The sequence below is a fragment of the Cyprinus carpio genome, chromosome B7 (genome assembly GCF_018340385.1).
Source record: "Cyprinus carpio isolate SPL01 chromosome B7, ASM1834038v1, whole genome shotgun sequence".
Taxonomy (NCBI): domain Eukaryota; kingdom Metazoa; phylum Chordata; class Actinopteri; order Cypriniformes; family Cyprinidae; genus Cyprinus; species Cyprinus carpio.
In genome coordinates this window covers 11045946-11065324 of record NC_056603.1, presented here as the reverse complement: position 1 = coordinate 11065324, position 19379 = coordinate 11045946, and the positions used below count along the sequence as shown (strand labels likewise).

At 38.7% G+C, this 19379-nt stretch overlaps 1 protein-coding gene across 1 annotated transcript in view; it reads left to right on the top strand.

Moving 5' to 3' along the window:
* The window catches only part of LOC109070444 (NT-3 growth factor receptor-like), a 109018-nt gene that overhangs the window by 19283 nt on the left and 70356 nt on the right, over positions 1–19379 (top strand). The window contains exon 3 of the mRNA XM_042727225.1: positions 1818–1889. Coding sequence (XP_042583159.1) covers positions 1818–1889 — 72 coding nt within the window. The remainder of the gene's footprint in view (positions 1–1817; positions 1890–19379) is intronic.

The following is a 19379-nucleotide window of genomic DNA, read 5'->3' as shown; positions in this document are numbered from 1 at the left end:
CTTTGCCAAACTTTTCTAGTTCAGACATTGGTAGAGACCACCGACTGAGTTCACTAGTGCACACAGAAGCACCATTGAAATATCTGCCTACACTCGTAATCCCACCCCCACAAGTTCACACAAGTCACGTGAAGGACCATCAGGAGGGTTTCATAATAAGGCCCCTTGCATTTGTTTTCAGGTTTTTAAGAGATGAATGGTTAAGAGAAGAAATGGTATAAACACGGCCAACATCCTCCTTAAATCTTCTACATAACAGAGACTGATAATTGTATTCCTAGAAATAGTTATAGCTATAGAGCAATCATCATAATAAAACTAATTCTGTACTGATTACTGTTCACCGGATAAGGGTGTTGTGAGTGTAATCACTTTTAGCATTAAATTCCTGTAATGAAAAGGATGCAGTCATTACCAATTAATGCCAGTGAGACTGTGTACAGAGTCTTTAGGATGCACAATTCATTCCAGCTGCCGCTGCGGCTCAGTGCTGTGAAATTGGGGACCCTGATGATACCATTATTCTAATGACACTCTCTGAAGAGATGGGAAAGATAGTGAACTGAGATTGCTTCTGCGGTTTATCATCATAAACGGTGTATATCAAGCCGCAAGTCTCTAATGAACTGTTGGCTTCCTCAGGTTTGAATGATCGACTTGCAATGCCAGGTGCAAATGACCAACAACAGGGTCCTCAGTTGAAATTAGTGGTTGAACCGAGCTTTGTGGAGGCTGAAATAAATGTTGGTGGTCTCACCTTGGGAAATTAATTTACCCTCATCATTGCTGGATTGATGCTGCTCATTTGTGCCCATCCAATGACACCTGTCACTCACAGATTTTTGAGAGGAACTGTGCATTTTTTAATATGTGACCCATGCTGTCAAAATGAGTCTGAATGTGCACAGGCTCATTTTGAGCTACAGGCTAAAAATTGCTAAATGTCGATTTTGTCCGAATTTTTGTTTTTCACAAAAATGAGTATATTAAGCACTTGTCTAGTGATCTCAATGCTCCAGATAAAAATGAAACATCTAAAAGTATCTTTATTTGTACGTTTTATGAGATAAGTACCTTTTCTTCGATCGCTTCTCGCACTGACTGTCATCCGAAGTGCCGGCCAGCGTTTCTGCCAGCACGCGATCCCAATAGATATACAAGTAGGCAGTTCACGCATACATAATCAGTTATTTCTTAAGTTAACATTTGGGGAACTGTTGGGGAAAAGCATTGGATGTGTAACATTATATTAGAATGATCCGTGCATTACACTATGTCTGAATATAGGCCATCTGTTGCATTAATGGTAATCAAACAATAAACGAGAAGAGGAAATCACTCACTGCACTTGATTACAACTGCTTTTGTAGTTTTAATAATACATTTATTTGTAATGAACACACTTAAGGGATTTTTACATTTTACTATTTGTTTTTCTTACTTGAAAAATGAAAAAGTAATACACCAAACACTTGTTTCTTTCTTATATTTGTTCTTTTTTTTGCATCGGTTCTTATTTATAACAACAAAGATAAAATAAAAAAAATAGCTATATTGTGATAATTCATCTGGTAATTATTATTAAGAAAAGAAGTGGGGGGAAAGATGTAATGTTGCTAGGTGATTTTGCTTTGGAACCTTCAAAAAAACTTTAAATCAGTTTTTCTCTAAATTTACTTTATTCAGTTATTTTATGTCTGATTCCAACAAATCATACATCATTTTGAAGGTCTTTTAATAGAGAAAAAAATTATTTTTGCAAATTTGACTCATTTTGCCAGCACAGGTCACATATAATAGTCTCTCTCTCTTTACAGGACAATAATAAATTGCAGTTTACGGACAATCCAGGCACGTGCATTTGCGCAGAACCCTCACCTACGTTACATGTGAGTAAGATGTCTTTAAAGTATGTTTTTGTAATTCTCTGAATGAATCTTTTAAGTGAATGAATAATTCTTTTTCACTTCCATGCACTTGTGAACAGTGGCTAATGTTGGGCAATTTACATTTAGTGCTCTGATTATATAACTTGTCAGTAGTAGCTGGTGTAATGATACAGTGAACAGAAAGAGCCAGTGAATGAGTCAAAAGATTAATCCCAGCTTCTAGTCTTCTAATGTTTTTGATCATTAAGGTAGTTCAATCAGTAATTAACTTGATTCGTTTTTACTTAATGCTTTCAACCTTCCAGAAATGTCATGCCTATCAACCAGTCATAACCATAAAATCAGAGGGCAATTACTAGTTAGACACGCTGTAAAAATATTTTTTGAAGTTGCAAAGATTATTGGAATATGTTTTATAAGAAAGTGCAATTTTTGTCTTTCTATTTCAAAATTTCATGTTAAATTCAATGTGTTACTTGCCATTTCACTGTACTTAACTGTGAATTTACTAGCGATTCCTGAGTGAAAATTGTGGTAACACTGTTATATAATGCATTATAAAAGTATTTTTAATGCATTAATTGTGTCCTGTAACACACCTGATCTCAAGAATAATTGTATTAACAAGTATAATAAATTATAATACTTATCTATTCATTATTACAGCTTTAGAAAATATAATAAGACACAAAAAGGCACAGTACAACCATACCTTCAAATATTACAATACATTTTAACTTTGGTTATAATCATTTGTGAAAAGATCTAATTCATTACAATACCTTAATAATGCATTATACACAAAGGCTTTAAGTATGGTGTTACCAAAATTGTTTCTACAACTTTTTTCAGTGTAGAAACAACAAACGATGTTGATCCAGGAACATGTGTCCTCAAGTTAATATTGCAATGAAACTAAAGTAACAACAAATCTTTTTTGCATTGAAAAGGAAACATGTTGGGCAGGGACTTGGTTCTATCAGTCAGTTATTGATTAGATGGCAGATTGGTTGAATTTGCAGCTTGCAGTCGAATGTAAGAAAAGAGTGAAGTTTAAGCAGACTATATCCAAAATAGATCACCAGAGAGAAGTCTGTCATTTCACTGGAAAATCGATGTAAATGACATTTTAATTGAAAATCACAAAAATGAAATCATGCATGAATTAATTGTTCACAATAAGACATAACGATATAGAAAACAGATAGGGTGAATTTTTGTTTTAATGCCAACTTTAAACAATTTCCTGCTGATCATTTTTTACTTCTGAAATGCAGGTGCCAGTTGGAGGGTTTATCTCTTTTGGAAACCATAGCTTTTACTTTTCATGTTGGCTAACCATTCTTTGAACCGTTGCACAACTAATGGATAGACGTTATTTTTACCATAGCTAGGAGAAATCATCGTGATACTCTCATTACTACATTTTTTTACCTTTCATGCCAGTAAGCAAAATGTCTGTGACCTTTGATGTCTGTCAGAGTCTCACAAGCAGAGCAATGCATGATTTTCTAAGGAATGTGATGATGGTCTCAGTTAAAGGCAAGTGAACGGGCTAAGCACTTCATGGATGGGCTAAAAAGTAAAAGATCCTGTATTCACTTGAGGCATGGACAGAGCAGATGGATATGCTAATTGCGGGCTCGTTAAGAAATATGGTCAAGAACTTCAGTAACAAAGATGATGACTGCTTGTATCTTATTCATTTGTGGCTCTCAGAGGATTAAAGTGGCCACTTTTGAAACTGTAATAGCCGATGGAAATAAATCACATTCAGTAACGGGCAACATTTTCAAAAGACAAAACATTGATTAAAGCCATGTGGAGTAAGTTAAGTACAGTACAACTACTGAGATGTTAGACCTCCTTGACTCCGATAAGTTGGAATTTCTCTTAATAACAAAACATACAGTATTCAGTGGATGAATGAATCTCTCTCTCTCTCTCTCTCTCTCTCTCTATACATAAACTAAAGGTAAATACACTCTTAAAAATAAAGGTTTTAAAAGGGTGTTTTCTCGCCAATGCCATGATTTCCACAAAGAACTTTACAGTAATTACAGTATTTAAAGAACATTTGTCCACCATTAAGCACCATTTATGCAATGGAAAGGTTGCATGGATGTTAAAAGTTCTTCATGGAACCATCAATGCTAATAAAGAACCCTTATTTTTAAGAGTCTATAATAAAAACTATAATGTGAAATAGATTAAAAAATATATTTTGCATTAAAAAAATTAAGCTGATTTTAAAATGTTTATTCTTTTTATGAAGAGATTATTTTCAAGCAATTGGCAGTCCCTTAATTTTTCTATTGATTTTGGGGTAAAATTACCTTTTATGAAATAACTTGCAATAACAAGAATATATAATTAGTTTATATATTTTTGTTTGACTGATAGCACACTACTAAATCTCAACCTAATTTCCATCACAATGAATTCCCCAGCTCCCAAAGAAACCTGCTTGTTAATTCCACACATGGGTTTTTATGCGTCCTAAACGTCCTGTGTTTTAAATGACGGAGCGCAGTCTGGGTGGCCAGACGTTGTGTCTCCACAGCACCACATATCAACAGGAGCCTAATAAATTTGAAGGACCCATTGTAGGAAAGGAGGAAAGGTCATATTCTCTTGGGAGGGTGGAAAGTCTCTCCCTCGTTAAGTCCTTCTCCTCTACGTGATTCTTCTTTCCCAAAATGTCACTTTCTTCACCGAGCCCCCTCTTCTGACATCCCATTCAATTAGGGACAACTATTATGTGTTCATTTGAACATGACTTAGATCAGCACAAGAGTATTTCTAACAAAATGACTTCACTGTAGGGCTGAATGATCTTATGTGTGAAAAACAGCTAGACATATTGTAATATTAGAACAGTCTAAATGCTTTTTGTTGGTCATATTTTTTATATTTCATCATACTATACTTACAGTCTACATACTGTCCTTTTTTACAAATATGGGTTATGTGAAGTATACATCCAGATTTGGGATACAACGGCATTGCTATACAGTACAGGGAACCGTTTTGTGAATATGAATATTTTAGCTTATTTTTTGGTTTCTTTTTTTATGCATAAAACATTTTTTAAATAAGAGCTTGTTGATGCTTTATTCATGTGGAAATACAAACTGAAAATTTGAAAAATGTATTGCATTTATTCAGTGAATCTAAAATGACTTATTCTCGGTTTCTTTCACTTTAGCTATAAACATGCATTTTAATCATGTTTAAGCCTGGATTTATTACGTTGGCTATATACAGTTCTCACTGAACTAATTATCATGCTGTCACGTAAAGCACTCTGGAGCCAATAACACAAATGCCAAGTAAATAATGTTAGACAAAGAACAGTTACTGTAGATGCAGTTAATAGGACAGTTAGATGCATTAGCTGCCTTAGAAAGATGATTAGCCTGCATATTCTAAATATAACATGCATTATGGAATTAAAAGTCAAAGAAGTGATTTAGGTTGCAAGGACAGCAACGAAAACCAAAAATACCTCAGTCCCATTTCCAGATTTTGATCCTGATTAATTTTCGCAGGATTCAAAAGAAGTGACTTATACATGAGTGGATATAAAAAGAATGATGTTGTGTCATTTTTATAATTTTATTCATGATGTAATAGCTATTTATGGAAGGACTGCTAGTAGAAAATTAATGGTAATTAGAACAACTGTATCATATTATAATCTATTTTATTAAGCTTTATATATTTATATGTGTGACTATAAATAAAATGACCTCAAAATCAGTACTTTCAAGTACAGTTATTTTTTTGTATAAAACCCCTGAGATCCCCCACTGATCTTAAGAGCTTCTGCCCAGTGAAGTCTAATTTCTTTTTGTGGTCTTACTGACTTGTTGTTTCTTCTGGCAGATCACTTTACTCCATCCATGTAGAGAATGACATAACTGCTTTTTTTGGCCCTAAATGTTTTAGTCAGACTAGTCAGACTCCATTTGGCAGATGCAGCATGTATTGTTCATCGAGACAACGGTGGTGGTGAAATGGTCTATTCTTATTACGTCTATTTACAGTTAGTGTCCATGCATGTTACAGCGAATTTCTCAAACATGAGCTGCTATTTTCTCAAACACCGCAGCCATGAATGATATAAAGTGATACCATGGAGGGTTTTCTTTAAAATGTATGTACACTTAGGGCTCCATCATTAGTTAAAGACTGAAAGCTGTAATGGCCATGAACGTTGTTTGTTTCCAGTGACTGGCGCACCACCTGACTCCCAGAAGTCATGTTTCGCATGACGACCGGATTGGAACCGGCGATTTTGCAGCTCTTGCCATTTTTGTGCAAAATGTGCGTGAGATGGCCAGTGAACAGACTGTAAGCTGCCCACAGATTTGGATGTAGCTAAGTAGGAAGATTTTTGAGGCTATGAAAGCTTTCCAAACATCCCCGTAAGATATGCAGAACACACAGCATTTAGCCTTTGCGGGTGATAAGCTAATAGCTGTGGTTGGGTACAGAGCAGGAATTCAGAGGGGTCTGTCCACTAACGTGATACTCTGCTTGGATTAATTGCATCTTTTGTTAAAGGTTGAATGCTACACCCTTTTGTTTGTTACACCGCTTTGGAAGCACCCTGTCTTTCTTTGTGATTTCAAAACATTAAAGGCGTTATACAGTATCATAAATTTTTTGAAACTGATTAAATATTTATTTATTTATTAAGGCCCTTAGCATCTTTGAAAAGGACTATCATAAGAATTAAAATCATTAACGTCATACATTTTCCTTTTTATCTTGTATTAAATACTGTGCCTTTTTAATGAAAAAAAGAAAAAGGTGTCAAGAGTTGTCTGACTTCATTTTTGTTAAACGTCCCATCTGGGTTTCATTCCATGAATAAATTATCCGTTAAGAAGTACTTCATCATTTACTGAGAAATGGCAGAATGTCTTGGGATCTTGTGCATCTTACGTGGCGGCGCTTCATGAAAAGAAATTAAATGTTCTACAGTGACTTTGTAGAACAGTTTTCAAATATTGAATCATTGGTCTGAGAATTGATTTATACTGTATTTTATTATTGATGGTCTACAAACCTACCCACATCTTGGATGGCGTGAGTTTGAATGCATTTTCACCAAATAGGTATAGCCGATATGGATGGTCATATCTTAAGGTTTTTTTGTTTGTTTGCTTGTTTTTTCTCGACTGATGTATTCATAATGGGACTTTATAAAAAAAAATCGCATTTAATAAATATTAAATTTTATTATTTTATTTTTCTTATCACAAGAGCATAGTTTTCCTTTACTTGGTAGCTTTCATGCTGGAATCTGTTAGTGGAAGCCAAAGATGATCTATAGTGAGTAAGTTTAATTGCAATATGGCAGATATGTAACACACAAGTCATATTGTTTTCTCTGTGGGCTTAAACTAGTATAATTTTTTTCCCCTTAAGATTTCTGTCTTTTAAATAAGATTAGGGCGTATTGATCCACCCCATCTCACGTGGTTCTCTCAGTCAGCAGCTTAGATTTTGACAGACAGTTACAGGCTCTGGGCCTGACACTCAGTCCAGTCTGAAGTGTTTTATCACAGCCGCGAGCTCAAGCTCATCACTGTCGACTCAAACTCCGGGGGACTGTGGGAATATGTCTTTCATTCACACCCTGTCCACTCACTGTTGGGGTCATCTTGTTTTAGCCTGCTTTCTCAGTAACAGCTGATAGTTGATTCTGCAGCACAGAACAGGATGTGTTTCGTCTAAGACGATGAAAAAAAAGAAAGTTTGTGGGTGTACTCAACATTGTTCGGTCTCAGTTGGATGGCCTGTTTAACATAATTGCAGAAAAATGTGAACAAAAACTGAACTCATGGTGACATTTATTCAAGTTGTTGTTTCTAAGATGTTTCAGGCAGTGAGCTAAGTTGTCCACATGACTGGTTCAGTGCTGCAAATTTGCACATATAATTACATTTTTATTTCCAATTTAATTTTTTTTTTTTTTTTTTTTACGGCAGTAACTCTGTGTATAAGAAACAATCACGTTTTTAAATACCTCCAAACAAGACATTGTCTCCTTGCGACCATTAAAAATGCCCCTGACCCACCAACGGATATACAACGCATCTTTGTCACAATTAGTAATAAAAAAGGAGGTTGTTCAGCTTTCTATGCCTTATTTAGAGATGTTAATGCACCCAATTTATAAGTGGACTTAAAATGGCATGGGAAAGAGATCTGGGGGAAACAATTAAGGATGAAATGTGGAAGCAGGTTGTATCTAAATGGCATACTTGTGTCCGTGAAATTCAATCTGAACTGATAAACTATACCATTTTTAACAGGTGTTACTGGACTCCAAGCAGGAAGGCTAGACTTAAATTAAGAGATGATGATCTGTGCTGGCGATGTAACACCGATATTGGAACTGTGGTTCATATGTTGTATGAATGTGATAAGGTTAAAGAACTGTGGTAAAAGACATTTTCAGCCTAACATCACACAAAAATCCTGGTCTCTGTATGTTGGGTATTTTACCAGAAGATACAACAAAGGCAATGATGCCGTCTACCTATGGTGTCTGGATGTAGAATCATTCTGAGACATTGGAAATCTGTTACGCCCTCTTCGTTTGATGAATGGTGTGATATTTAGAGTCTCAGGATGCCTTGATCTGAAAATATGGGGTTCTTTTCTTGCATTGATTGAGATAATGGTATAAAGAGATAAGTATAATGTCAAACATGCTTTGTCTCCTTAAGAGTGTAGGTAAAGTCTAAGATATCTCGTGTCTAAACCCTAAATATCTATATATTTTATTTGGTTTTTATTTATTTATTTTATTTTATTTTTGGGGAAGGGTGAGTGGGTCATTTGTTAAATGTCTTTTTCATGTCATACTGTTATATCTATGACTGTCATTGTTAAGTATTATATTAGGTCAGATCTGTTACTGTCAATCATTTAAATCAAGATCAGATTGTTTTATTGTGTTCAAAAAAGCAAAAAAAAAAAAAAAAAACAATCATGTTTTTATCGAATTACAGGCTACAGCTTTCATAATTTCACTTTCTTGAACATGCAAGCTAAATATTTGAGAAATACATAGAAAAGGTAAGTCTAAATCTGATGTTTAAATATAAATGTGAAGCTGAAGCAATATGCATGAACCATTATGACATGCAGGCTTAACAGTTATGGAGATTATAAAAAGACTTTATACAAAGATTTAGCCCCCCCCCCCCCCTTAATTATAATACTAATTGTAATCAATTAATAAAAATGAATGAATTTGCACATATAGTATGGTTGAGTTAAATCTAAAAGTATTGGAAATTTATTTACAGCATGCAGTACTGTACAAGTGAAGGTTTCATGCACAATATTATGCTTGCGCTGTGCATGTATCTGACTGATCTAAGTTAAACCCACAGAGGCCTAACAGGCCAGAGCTCTCCTGTCAGGTTAGGCCTCCAGATAGTAGGACAGTGGCATTGTCAAATCTCTCAGTATTATTTTTTTTTATATCGGTCAGCTTGGCAGAGATGATGCTAATAACTAAAAGAGGAAACTATGTGGGCAGAGTGATTTAATTTCATATCCCACCACTATTCAATCCATCCTTTATGGTCCACAGCTGACTTCTAGATTTTTTTTTTTGTGCCGAACAGAAAGTCACGAGAAGCTTTTACAGTGATTTTTCCTAAGGTGACCATATATCCTCTTTTTCCTGGACATGTTCTGGCCAGAATAAATTGCCTAAAATGTCCAGGCTTTTTTTTTCCCCCTGTTGACATGCTCTATATCAGTGTTTCTCAACCCTGGTCCTGAGCGCCCCCCAGCACTGCACATTTTGTTTGTCTCCCTAATCAAACACACCTGATTCAACTCATTAGCTCATTAAAAGAAACTCCAGGAACTGAAATAGGTGTGTGAGATAAGGGAGACTTACAAAATGTGCAGTGCTGGGGGGCGCCCAGGACCAGGGTTGAGCAAAACTGCTCTATATAGTCCTACATTATATGTATGTGTATTTGCATTGCTTTGACTGTTCTCTTTAGATCCCACCTTCTTGCATGCCACAATTGGACAATTATGTAAAATGTCTGCACAGTGCACACTATTGGTCAGACTACTTTTCAGTCATTACCTTTGGCAAGTATGAAAACAAAGCCAAAACTGGGACATTTTTGGGACATTTTAGAAATCCAGGCTTGGACATGTCTGGGAAAAAGAAGACATGGTCACTCTAATTTTACCATTACTATTTTTCCTAATTCTACCATGATTAAGCCTAAAATGTGGTAAAATCGCTTACTGTTAATCATAAAAATAACCATTTCTTTTTTAGTAGAACATTAGCATAACAGTATGCTGTTTATAAGTGCCAAGCAACATAGCACACTATATACAGTATATATATATATATATATATATATATATATATATATATATATATATATATATATATATATATATATATATATATATATATGTATACATGTACTCTATATATAAACATTTATATATGTATATTTCATTAAAGATGCATTAAATTAATGAAAGGAGCCAGTAAAGACATGTATGGTTACAAGAAAATAGGAATAGGAAGAATAGCTACTTTTTAAAGTATTCTGAAAAAGGATCATCGCTATTACCAGAGCACAATTGTTTTAGACATTGTTAATAATAAGAAATGTGTCTTGAGCAACAAATCAGCATATTAGAATGATTTCTGAAAATTCAGCTTTGATCACAGGAATAAATTACATTTTAAAATATATTCAAATAGAAAACAGTTTAAAGGTTAAATTGTAATAATATTTCACAATATTACTGTTTTTATTGTATTTTGAACAAATAAGCAGCCTTGGTGAGCATAAAAGTATAGTGTTAAGTATCTCTTTCCATACTTCTGGTTGATCACACTGATATAGTGTGTCCAATAATGTGAGAAAAACCAAATCTCTAGCCGATCGACCAGATCAAGGCAGCCCACTGATTGAGTTTTGCAGGGGCATACAGCTTTGCTCCAAACACCGTAACCCTGTGCTAGTTAAACATTGCCATCTGCCCCTGTCTCTCAACTTATCAGAGCAGCTGAAGGTGGCTGGCCCAGGTGCCAGGGCACAGCGGCTTCGTGGATGACAGCTTTGCCGGCATTCTGCCAGGCCTGGGCACAGTGACAGTTCAGCATTCATTAGTGCCCCTCACACCTCTGTCGTTCACGGGACCCTCTAGTATCTGTCCTGAAAAGCTTTGCCCTTATCAGTGCATTTGAAAGTATAAATTAGGGTTGGGATGTATCATAGTATAGACCAGGCTACAGTAGAAAAGAATCAACTGCCAGATACCGTTCAAAGTCTGGATTTTATATGATTTTTTAAAATGTTTTTAAATGAAGTTTCTTAATGCTCACCAAAGCTGCATTTTATATGCTGGTTGTTTAAACTGAGTGTTCGTTAAAAACACATTAAGCTTAGCCAGCAAAACCAAAAAATTTTTCAGGGAAGTCGTGGCCTAGTGGTTAGAGAGTTTGACTCCTAATCCTAAGGTTGTGGGTTTGAGTCTCGGGCTGGCAATACCACGACTGAGGTGCAAGGCACCGAACCCCACAACTGCTCCCCGGGCGCCGCAGCATAAATGGCTGCCCACTGCTCTGGGTATGTGTTCACTGCTGTGTGTGTGCACTTTGGTGGGTTAAATGCAGATCACTAATTCTGAGTATGGGTCACCATACTTGGCTGTATGTCACGTCTAAATATTTGATCAAAATACTGTAAAAACAGTAATATTTTAAAATATTGTTACAGTTTAATAATTTATTCCTGTGATGCAAAGCTGAATTTTCAGCATCATTACTTAAGTCTTTAGTGTATTTTGTGGCAGTTAATTTAATGCATCCTTGCCAAAAAATTTTTTGGGGAAGACATGGCCTAGTGGTTAGAGAGTTTGACTCCTAACCCTAATTTATTATTTATTTTACACCAAGGATTCCTTGGTGTAAAATAAATAAATAGATAAATAAATAAATAAATAAATACAGAGCAGGAGATATTACAGGAAAAACATTTTAAAGTGAACATTTTTTCCTGCTAATATAACCAGGGTGCGATTTGTGAAAAAACAGAGGGGGGGATGCTTTTGAAATTTTTTTACGAAATGTTTTTAATACGACGGAAATTGTATTTAGTGTGATCTCAGTTTAATAAAAACATTGTAAGCCTACGTTAGGCTTATTAATTGTAATGATTTAATGTCCACGGTTATTCAAACAACAAATTACATAGAGAAAGCGAGCAAAGAACACAACGGAGCTTTTGAAACTCCGAATCAGTTAAACCATTGCGTCGCAAAATGATTCACTGTTTCGAAACACTCCAATCGGATCGCGGATCGCGAATCATTTGATTCAGATCGGGACTTCAAAGCGTGTATCGCGAATCATTTGATTCAGATCGGGACGTCAGAGCAGGTTTGCATGATGTTTTTATCCCCACCGGGGATAAAAGTTATTCAGCAGAGGCAGGGATGCATAGACCAGAGGGGGGGGAATCCCTCCCATCCCCCCCGGCAAATCGCACCCTGAATATAACTATTGTGATGTGTGCTGTTACAGTGATATAAAATGAAAGCTTTTAGTCCAGAGTGTGGGAACAATCTATAACATGTACAAGTCCTTGTTAGCATGGCTCATGGATATTTATTAGGTGACACTGGCCCAATAGTCAAATTATTTTCTGAAAAGCTGCTTACACTGCAAAAAAAAAAAAAAAAAAAAAAAAAAAACGATTTTTTTTATCAGTACATTTGTCTTGTATTCCTGTAAAAATATCTAAACATACTTAGAACTAAATACATTTGTGAGAATCAAAATTGTTATAATGATATTATTGTCAGGATTCTGGACTGTCCGTGTCTTGTTTCGCCCTGGTTTTTGTTTCTGTTTGTCCTTATTTGGTCATGTTCCTGTCCTCATTTAATTTGATTATGTTCCATTGATGTCACCTGTGTTTCCCCATTATCCTTTGTATTTAAGTCTCTGCCTTTGCTTTCAGTGTTGGTTGGGTCTACTTGTTGTGTTCATGCCGGTTCCATTGTGGATAGTCCCCTGTGGTTCCTGGATTAAAGACTATTGCTTGTACTCCACGTTTCTATCTCATTCCTCCATGTGCAGATCGTGACAATTATAGCCTTTTTTTTTTTAGAAAGAATTTGAATTATTTGAATACTTACCTCCTTGGCAATTGTTTTTATGCTTTAAGCATAAACCTCACAAGATTATAATTTATTCTTAAAACAGGAGAAAGCTATTTGCAAATAAACTTGGAAAATAAGTCTTTATACAGTATATACATTTTTCTGTATTAAGGATGTTTCAGTGTTTTTCATCGATGCTGCTTCAGAAAATTATTATTATTATTTGCATTGTGGATGTGGAGAGAGGTTTTCAGAGGTTTCTGTTTCAGTGTTTTTGTTTGCACTATGCAAAACTAAGCTCTTAAATTATAATGACCATTGCACGAAAAGTTGGAGGGGCAAAAAGCCTATTTACACCCAGTTATAAAAACTGCTGCAGCCTTGGTCTTGCCGCCCACCGCTAGCACGAAAAAGCAGAACACATTTTAGCAAAGTGTTGATTCCTTTGTAGGCCTTTGGGGAAAGTGAACAGGTGACTTTTATAGACAATGCTTTTGCTACTGGTGACGGCTGATGAGACTCCGAATGGATTTGTGAGGGTAATAGGAGAGCTATTGAAGGAGACAGCAGAGAGATAGTTTCACCTGCTGGGTGCAGAGACCACCCGGAGGAACTGAAACACAGGCGATGCTTTATTTGGTGTGGCTTCAGTTGCAGCAGATCTTTCAGATCCCTCCCTTTTCCCCCCACCTGAGCTTATATTTCCTCTCTTTTCAAGCATCCCCATGCCTGAAAGCATGATGTCCCATCTCATGAATCTATTTCCTCTACTCATTGTGCAATCACTGAAAACCAGCGTCATCAAAGCCAGACAATCAAAGGGGACAGTATTTGAAAAGCCATTTGTGGGGCAGTGCGCCTCGTGCAATGCAATCCTCTCAGTTTTCTAGTTCGGAGACTTGCAATATGTTACATTTAAAGTACCTTTTTTGTTTTCCCTTTTTTTTTTGGTGCCACAGAGTGTGCAAAACGCTGATAAGATGAGTCGATTATTTCATGATAGTATACAGAGCATTGGTGCATATTACTGATTTGTTCTTTTAAAAAAAGGCTTTTTTGACAGCAAAGAGCAACTGAACAGCAGTTACACCAAACAAGGCATTAATGGAGCCTTTTTAAACTATTATTGCACTTGCATGCCTTTCTGTGCAACTTCTCAGTAATTAACATGAGTGTGTTGACATGAAAATAACACATTCTGTTAACAGCACCCACTTGTGTCTAGGGAAATATTTCTATTGTGGCTCCTGTTGTTACGTATGAGGGCTGAAAACATTTATTCCTTTAGTATCTTAATATTAGTGAGTTTGGTGAGCCATTATGATAATTAGGGATGCACCATTCATGATTTTTTCAAATTTTGCAAGCAAATGGGCCAATTCCAATACTGACTGCTAATTTTTTCTTTGTTAAAGCAAAAAACAAGTGAATGAAAGAGTACATGAACAAGAAAATTATTTGCTCTATTACAAACTGAACTGACCTTAAACAAAAAAAATATCTGTAGTGATTTAAAATGACAGACAACTATCATTTGCATTTTAGTAACAATCCAGATTAATCAAAGATCAGCCATAATAAAACAGTGTTTGGAGCAAAAACTGCCAAGTTTTTTCCAAAGTTTTGCCATGAAAGAAATGCTGTTCACCCCATATGGACATTGACAGTAAAGAGGATCTTTAATTATTTCCGATCAGAATAAATTCAAGATTTGAGTGGCCGAATGTTTTAGGGCTCGTAAGCTGTGTTTTAAATTGTAAGCAGGTATCTGCAGTTATGAATAATAGACGGCAGCATGACTCAGCCTCTTGAAGAGAGAGGAAACTGAACAGGGTGGGTGGCATGCTGCATCTCTGACAACACCACTCTTAAAAGTTAGCTTTAGCCAAGCCAAAAACAGACACTGGCAGAACTCCATCTCAGCCCTTGAACCAGAGCTGAACAATTAAGCTCCCGGTTGGTATTTTTTTTCCCCAAGCATGTCATTCCAGGCATTTATTTATTTTTTAATAAAAAGAGAAATGTTTAGCCAGTCTTTAAATGTGTACAGCTTAACTCCATTTATGACTCAATGTGTGCTTACACAGTCTGTAACCTTTTTGTGATGGATTGATTGATTTGAGGTGCTTTGTACAGAGCTTCATTAGGATGTATTGCCTGCTAGATGTTATAAGGTCGCTTTCTGAGGACAAAAAGCTTGTCAAATGAATCATAAATTGTGCATAGCTGTAAAAGGTAGCCTAAGTACTGTATAACGTACTCGGTTACTAACGTAACCTCGGTTCCCTGAGATACGGGAATGAGTGCTGCATCTTCTTAAAGACGCTATGGGAAAAACTTTTTTTTTCTCCTGAACTGAAGTTCGTGCAGTGGATAGAATCGAACCAATGGCTCGGCAGATGTGCTGCAGAAACCTATGGCTGTGAAGCCCGCCAAAGCCCGCCAGAATGGCCGGGGCCTCTGGCTATAAAAACGGACGCTTAGCCATAGGATTCAAGTTACTTCGACTGAAGCAACGACTGAGTCGTGCAGCCTTTTTAGCATGGAACGCAGTACTTATTCTCGTATCTTAGGGAACCAAGGTTACGTTAGTAATCGAGTGCGTTCCCTTTCAATACTTCACTCATAAAACATTAAGGAGGAGGTCGGACCAGTTGAGGGCAACGCATCCTCGTGCTTGGAGAAATATGTTGGGGAATGAAAGAAGAGGTCTACTTCCGCTTTGCCAAAAATCTCCCATATTGTCTGAACTGTTTGCGGGTGAAGCATCCAGACCTCTAAGGGGATTCCGCTTCTTGAAAGCATATCCGCACCTTGGTTTAGTTTGCCTGGCAGGTTCACTGCTCTCAGAGAGCGCAGATTGTGCTGAGCCCGTACTAGCAGCTGAGATATTAGCCTGAAAAGGTGCGTCGATGATAACCCGCCTTGGTGGTTCACATACGACACCACCATCATGTTGTCCGATCTGACTAGCACGTGCTGTCCCCTCAGGTCTGGCAGGAAGCTCTGGCAGGTTTGGTGAACTGCAAGCATTTCTAGGCAGTTGATGTGAAGCCTGCTCTCCGCCTTCGACCATTGGCCGAATGTGGGTTTCCCCTCACACAGAGCACCCCAACCCGTGTTGGATGTGTCTGTCGAGATTACCTTCCTTTTGCAAACCATACCGAGTGGGATGCCCCGTTCCATCCACTGCACGCTCCTCCAAGGGGTCAGGGCTGAGGCGCAGGCCTGGCTCACCTTGATGCGAAGGTGCCTGTGGTGCCATGCATGAGGTGGAACTCGTGGTTTGAACTAGTACTGAAGGCAGCGCATGTGGAGTAGACCCAGCTCTAGTACTGGCTATGCTACTGCCATAAGACCCAGCAGTTTTTGGAACATCTTTAGGGAGCAAGATACACCAATCTTGAAAGAGGCCGCTTGTTGTTGTAGAGCCGGGGCGCACTCCTTTACCATTGTTGCTCTTATTGCCGCAGAGTCGAGCGCTGTTACCAGAAACAAAACTCATTTGCTGGGAGACAGCGAGCTTTTGGCAAAATTCACCCTGAGCCCTAGGCATTCTTAATGACTGAGGAGCAGGGTTTTGTGATGTATGGCCTCCGCCTCTGACTGGGCCAGTCGTCGAGGTAATTGAGAATGCAGATTCCCTTCTGCCTGAGAGGGGAGAGAGCCGCGTCCATGCACTTCGTAAACGTGTGAGGGGCCAAGTATAGCCCGAAAGGGAGGACCCTGTATTGGTAAGCCACACCCTCGAAGGCAAATCTCAAGAACAGTCTGTGACAGGGGATGTGAAAGTAAGCATCTTCAGAGAAAAGAACCAGTCCCCTAAGTGTATTTGCGAGAGAATCTGTTTCAGCGTGATCATTCTGAAGCGCCGTCTTCAGATCGAGAATGGGGCAAAGGCCACCGTCCTTTTTGGGGATGAGGAAGTAACGGCTGTAAAACCATGAGTCGCGTTGAGCCGGGGGAACGATCTCTATGGGTCCTTTCACCAGCAGATTCATTACTTCGGCATATAGAACGTGAGCATCCTTCCTGTGTACCAAAGTGGTGACCACTCCGCTGAAGCATGGATGTCTATGTGCGAACTGGGGGAAATAGCCATGTGTTATTATCCCCATAACCCATTCTGACACTCAGAGAATGGCTTGCCATTGTCTGGCCCGGATGGACAGAGGTTGGATTGGTTCTAGTGCTTGGTCACGGCATGGGGACACAGTACTCGTGAGGCACCTGGAACTGAACGAGGTGGCTGGCAATACACACAGGGCAGTTTAGGGGAGGTCCGGCTGTGGCGAGACTTAGCCCCCTCCTCTTTCTGGCCTCCGTTTTGGAAACTGATACCGTCTGGTGGCCGAGCGGGAATGGTGTCAGGGCTCAGGTTTCTCAGGCTGAGCAACAACGGCAGTAGGAGCAGCTTTAGGAGGCTGCTGAGTTGGCGCTTGCTTGGGGCGACTGGCAGTTGCAGAGGAGGAGGCGCATTTAGGCAAGTAGTGTCACATCTCCTGGGACGACTTCTGTGCCTAAGTGAAGCGGTCAGCAAAACCCTCCACCGCTGGTCTGAAGAGGATGCTGGGGGAGATGGGTGCATCCAGGAATGTCACCTTGTCGGCATCCTAAATTTCAGTCAAGTTAAGCCATAGGTGGCGCTCCAGCATGACCAGGTTGGCCATCAAGCGTCCTATGGCTTGGGCAGTGCACTTTGTAGTGCGCAGGGCCAGGTCCATTGCACTCCTCAGCTCCCTGAGTGTTGCAGCATCTGGGCCCGACTCATCAGCAGCAGAGAGGAGTTTGGCCTGTAGGACCTGGAGCACTGCCATGGAATGCAGTGCAGCGGCAGCCTGCCCAGCCGATGAGTAGACGCGACCCGCGAGCGTCAAGGTGGTCCAGCATGGCTTGGACGGATGGGTGGCCTTGGCCTTCCATCCTATAGCCGTGGGCGGGCAGAAATGCATGGCCACAGACTCATCCAGAGGAAGAAGTGCGGAGGTGCGCTGAGTAGGGAGCACACCACGACTTGGTCAGCACGTCATGGACCTCCAGGAAGAAGGGGGAGGATCTGCGGGTTGGCTCCTCGGGAGGAGAGCATTCCAAGCCCAGCCCTTCAACGGCCGTCGAGAGAACGTGGATAAGTTCGGTGTCCACCCAGAGTTTCACATGGCTGGGCTCGGATGGCGTCGAGGGGGCGGGGTCCGGCAAGCCCGACAACTCCTCCGCGTCTGAAACTGTCATCTACAGTAGCAGCTCTTCGTCACTCCCACCAAACAAGATCAGGTCACTCACCCAGCAGAGGCATGCTGATCAGGCTGTGTGAAGAGGATGGGGGAATCCTCTCTGGGCAAAGAGAGTGAGGTACGCGGGGGCTGAGCCGACGTAAGCTCACTCTCATCCTGGCGCTGCACTCTTCTGTCCCGCTGTTTCTTCCTCGCAGGCTCGTGGGAGGAAGAGAATGGAAGGGCTTGAGGATCGGGATCACTTTCAACGGGAAACCAGCAGTCGCGTTCCGTTTGCGAGGCGTGTCAACGGCGAGCAGGCAGTACAGCAGAGATCAGCGAAGTAGCAGAGATCTTTAAGCAGACAGTACAAGTGAAGTATCGAAAGGGAGCTCAACTTCCTTCACCTAAAGTTATACTGCATCTCTTCTGATTAAAATAATTAAGTTATAAGTGCATAACTAATTAAAAAATATTGGTCACTTTATTTTAAGATCAAGTTCTCGCTATTAACAAACTATTAACTATGACTTTACCTCAATAAACTACTCATTTGCTGCTTATTAATACTTAGTAAGGTAGTTGTTCAGTTTAGGTATTGGGTAGGATTAGGGATGTAGAATATGGTCATGCAAAATATGTGTTTCATAAGTACTTATAAGCAACCAATATGTTAAAAAATATGCAAGCTAAGCTATAAGTTAATTGTTCCTTATACTAAAGTGTTACCAATATATTATTGAAACTATAAACTGGTATATAAATAATACAAAAAAAATAAAATAAAATAAACTGGATTCCAATTGGGTAACTTGGGTGACTAATAGGAAACACTATTAGTTGCTTATTAACATTAGTATAGTATACTGACTATTTATTAATACTTTTAAAGCACATATTAATGCCTTTTTCTGAATGACCTGGAAAAAAAAAATTACATAGTACACACACACACACACACACACACACACACACACACACACACACACACACACACACACACACACACACACACACACACACACACACACACACACACACACACACACACTTTAACTCATTTTATTTTAGTTAGTTGACAAGGCAACACTTCCAA